General features: G+C 64.4%; 1 protein-coding gene across 2 annotated transcripts; it reads left to right on the forward strand.

The window, feature by feature from the left end:
- Positions 1 to 545: 545 nt before the first annotated feature.
- C1QTNF1 (C1q and TNF related 1) lies at positions 546 to 2,963 on the forward strand. 2 transcript variants are annotated; one of them, XM_005429807.2, is made up of 4 exons: positions 546 to 680; positions 902 to 1,052; positions 1,167 to 1,309; positions 1,631 to 2,963. In XM_005429807.2, exons 2-4 carry the CDS (start codon positions 916 to 918, stop codon positions 2,179 to 2,181), a joined length of 831 nt encoding a protein of 276 aa, XP_005429864.1. In that variant the 5' UTR covers positions 546 to 680; positions 902 to 915; the 3' UTR covers positions 2,182 to 2,963. The 2 variants fall into 2 exon arrangements, with proteins under 2 accessions (XP_005429864.1, XP_030920155.1); XM_031064295.1 differs by having other exon boundaries at positions 663 to 680; positions 882 to 1,052.
- Positions 2,964 to 3,718: the final 755 nt, after the last annotated feature.

The raw sequence follows: 3,718 nt of genomic DNA on the forward strand, positions 1-3,718 counted from the left end.
CGGTTTTGGGGAGGGGACAGCGGCCAAGGCCACAGCCGTGTCCCCACCCAGGGAGGCACCTGGCTGAGATAGCAGCCTGGGCACAGCCATCCCCGTCCCAGCTCGGGGCCCGCTGCCGCGGGATGCCCACCCCTGTTTGGCCAAGGCTGTCCTGGTGCCACCGGGCCGAAGGGCGAGGTGCTGCGTGCCCGGCCCCACGTCTCCAGCAGATACGCTTCTGATAATAGAGGGAGGGGTCTCGAAGCGCCCGGGCTGGGCCACGGTGCCACCACCACTGCAAATATTAGTTTTGGCCCCAGACAGGGTGTGGGCTCTCAGAAGGGTTTCAGCCAGCTCCCAGATAGGGCTGCCAGCCCACATCCCCCTTTCTGGAGGAGTGGGTGTTGTCCCCTTGCAAACCCTTGGGCTGGCAGCCCCCAGGGCACAGGAGCCCCTCGCAGGAGTGGGGTGCAGATGCCCTTTCCAGGCCCGGCTGGGGTCCCACACACAGACAGGGCTGCACCCTGACATTTGCTCCATGGAGCTCTCTGTAATTTTTCAGGTGCTGACATTCCAAATTGCTGCTCTTGGGCGCCCATGGGAGGCAGCTGAAGCCAGGCTGAGCAGGAGCAGCAGCACTTGGTCCAGGACTTGGCCCACTCAGAGGCTGCTCCTGCTCTGCTCCACTCTCAGCTCCTGAGGTAATCCCATCTGCTGTATGTGCCATCTGCACAGAGCCCAGAGCCCCCTGAGTGCCCCAGTGTGGGTCTCCACAGGTGCTCGCTGGGGTGACACTGTCCCATAGCCCAGCCAGGACCCGGGGGCTGTGCAGCACAGGTCCTGTCCCAGGACAGCTCGGGCCATGGCTGGGCTGGGAGTCTCCCCATTCCTGTCCCCCTCAGCTGTCCCTGGCACCTCCCAGGGCACTGCCAAGGCATGGAGGGGCTGTGGGTGCACAGTGTCCTGCTGATCTTCCTGCTGCCCTGCCCTGTGGGGAGCCAGACCAGCTCCATCCCTGACCAGCGATGGTGGACAGACCCCCGTGAGGCCCCATCCCAGCAGCATGCTGCCAGGTGAGGGGACCCCAGAGCCAGGGTGCTCTGCAGCGGGGCCAGGGCAGCCCTGGCACTGCAGAGGGCCCCCACTCCCCCGCAGCTCCTGTTGTGCTCTGCTTTCTGCCTTGCCAGGGCCACGCAGGAGCAGAAGGCTGATGGTGTCCTGGAGGGGCTGCCCCCACAGCCCCGCTGTGTCCGCTGCTGCCCCCCACCCGAAAAGCGCTTCTACCCCCAGTACCAGCCCGTGCCTCAGATCAACATGACCATCCTGAAAGGTGAGGGCTGGCAGGAACCCAGGCTGTGCTGCCAGCATTGCCCCAGGTCCAGCACTGAGCAGGGCTCACAGTGCCAGCTCCTGCACAGACTGGGAATGAGAAACTGGGGGGGTGCCAGTGGTCCTGTGCCCTGCACAGGCAGAGGGCAGGAGCCACACTGTAGTGTAAGCAGCCCCTGCTCTGGTGGCTTCTGGGCAGCAGCATCAGAGCCTGGGGAGGGGCAGGGTGGGCCCCTGCTCCCTCCATCCCCCTCTGGGGAAGGTGCTGGGTCCAGCTCTGGCCCGTGCCTGACAGCCCAACTGTCCCTGCTGCTCTGCCCAGGAGAGAAGGGGGACCGCGGCGAGCGTGGCATGCAGGGCAAGTTTGGCAAGACGGGGGTGGCCGGCAGCAGGGGCCACGCAGGGCCCAAGGGACAGAAGGGCAGCATGGGCGCCCCCGGGGAGCGCTGCAAGAGCCACTACGCTGCCTTCTCCGTGGGCCGCAAGAAACCCCTGCACAGCAACGACTACTACCAGACCCTCATCTTCGACACCGAGTTTGTCAACCTCTACGACCACTTCAACATGTTCACGGGCAAGTTCTACTGCTACATCCCCGGGATCTACTACTTCAGCCTCAACGTGCACACCTGGAACCAGAAGGAGACGTACCTGCACATCATGCGCAACGGGGCGGAGGTGGTGATCCTGTACGCCCAGGTGAGCGACCGCAGCATCATGCAGAGCCAGAGCGTCATGCTGGAGCTGAAGGAGCAGGACGAGGTCTGGGTGCGGCTCTACAAGGGGGAGCGTGAGAACGCCGTCTTCAGCGACGAGTACGACACCTACATCACCTTCAGCGGCCACCTCATCAAGTACAGTGGGGACCCCTGAGCACCCCACTCCTGCTGTGCCAGGCCAGGCAGCCAAGGAGCCCCTGTCCCTCTCACCCCAGGAGAGCCACCCCCATTATGCTGTTAGTAACCCAGTGCCACTACCCCCAGCAGCTGCACCAGTGTGTGAATGCCCTCACTCCAGTGCCTCAAGGCTAACCAGATGCACCTGGGAGAGTTGGAGCAATTGTCAGCCCCTGCCAGGTTGGTGACCAGGAAGCAGCTGCTCACCTGGGGTGGGCAGGGAGCTCACCCCCTTTCCCTGCTCCAGAGCTGGGTGTGCCAGGCTCAGCCTGTGGCAGCTCTGGCTGAGCTGGCACTGTGGGACATTGCGACCTCGCACCTCACTGGTGCCCTGGCATGAGGCAGCGCAGACACCTGCACCGTGCCATGCTCACCTCCTGGCACAGCCCTGCTCCCTGGCCAGAGTGGGCAGAAGGTGCTCAGCACCATCCAGAAAGGCAATGAACCACTAAGGGCCCTCCCTCCCTGCCTCCTTCCCCGGTGCAGGTGCTGCAGGGGGGCTGGGTCCCCCTGTGGGCAGTGAATTGTGTCAGTTCCTCTGCAGATCCTGTTGCTGCTCACCGCAGCCTCTGCTCAGGAAGGGCTCTCTCCCCACTGGCAGCCCTGGGCGTGGGGCTCTTGGGTTAAGAGAGATAACCTCTTAACCCTTGGGTTATCTGCTGGCCAGGCCTCGTGTTTGTGTAGATGCAGCAGTAGCATGGGCCAGCATGCTGAGGCCCCCATTCCGCTCGTGCCACATTAAACACATTTCCAGCCTTGCTCACACCCTCAGTGTCCTCTGGCTTTGTGTGTGGGGAGGTTCCGAGGGACAAGGTACAGGGGGCTCCCCGAGAGCTGAGGGCTGGCACGGTGCTGCTGAGCTGGGGGTGAGAGGGAAGAGGAAACTGTCCCTGGAGAGCCCGCGACCTGTGCCAGGCACTGCATGGGCCAGCTGTGCCCCAAGGGCCAGGAGCTGCGTGCAGTGACAGAGCTGTCAGCCTGGGAGCAGGACAGGCTGGAAGGGTGGCAGGGCTGTCAGGAGTGCAGGTTATCTGGCACATCCATGGAGAGGAGGTAGGTCTGAGGTGAAGCCAGGTGTCAGCGTCTGGGTTGGCAGGTCCACGGCTGGGCTGAGCAGGGCTGCAGCTGGAAACCAGCACCCCAAGCACAAGAGGGAGGGGACCGGGCTGGGGGGACTCAGGATGGCCTTAAATAGAGCCCTGGCCCCATATGTGGGGAGCGGGTGGATGGTGGGGGCCAAATGAAGACGGTCAGGCCGCTCACTGCTGTGCCTGTCCCATGGGCAAAGCTCCTTGGCCGCCCTGGGGGCCAGGCACCGTCTCCATCCCCGACTGCACAGCAGGGCCCGGTACGGGCACAGGCGGCATCCCCGCACACGGATTCCATCCTGGCACACTGCGCTCCCCCAGGACACGCGATCCGCTCAGAGGCGTGCGCTGTATTCCCAGGACGCGCCGCCCGTCCCAGGGCACGCTGCCTACATCGGCACGCGCGGTCCGTCCGGGACAGCCCTG

Source organism: Geospiza fortis, unplaced genomic scaffold (genome assembly GCF_000277835.1).
Source record: "Geospiza fortis unplaced genomic scaffold, GeoFor_1.0 scaffold261, whole genome shotgun sequence".
NCBI lineage: Eukaryota > Metazoa > Chordata > Aves > Passeriformes > Thraupidae > Geospiza > Geospiza fortis.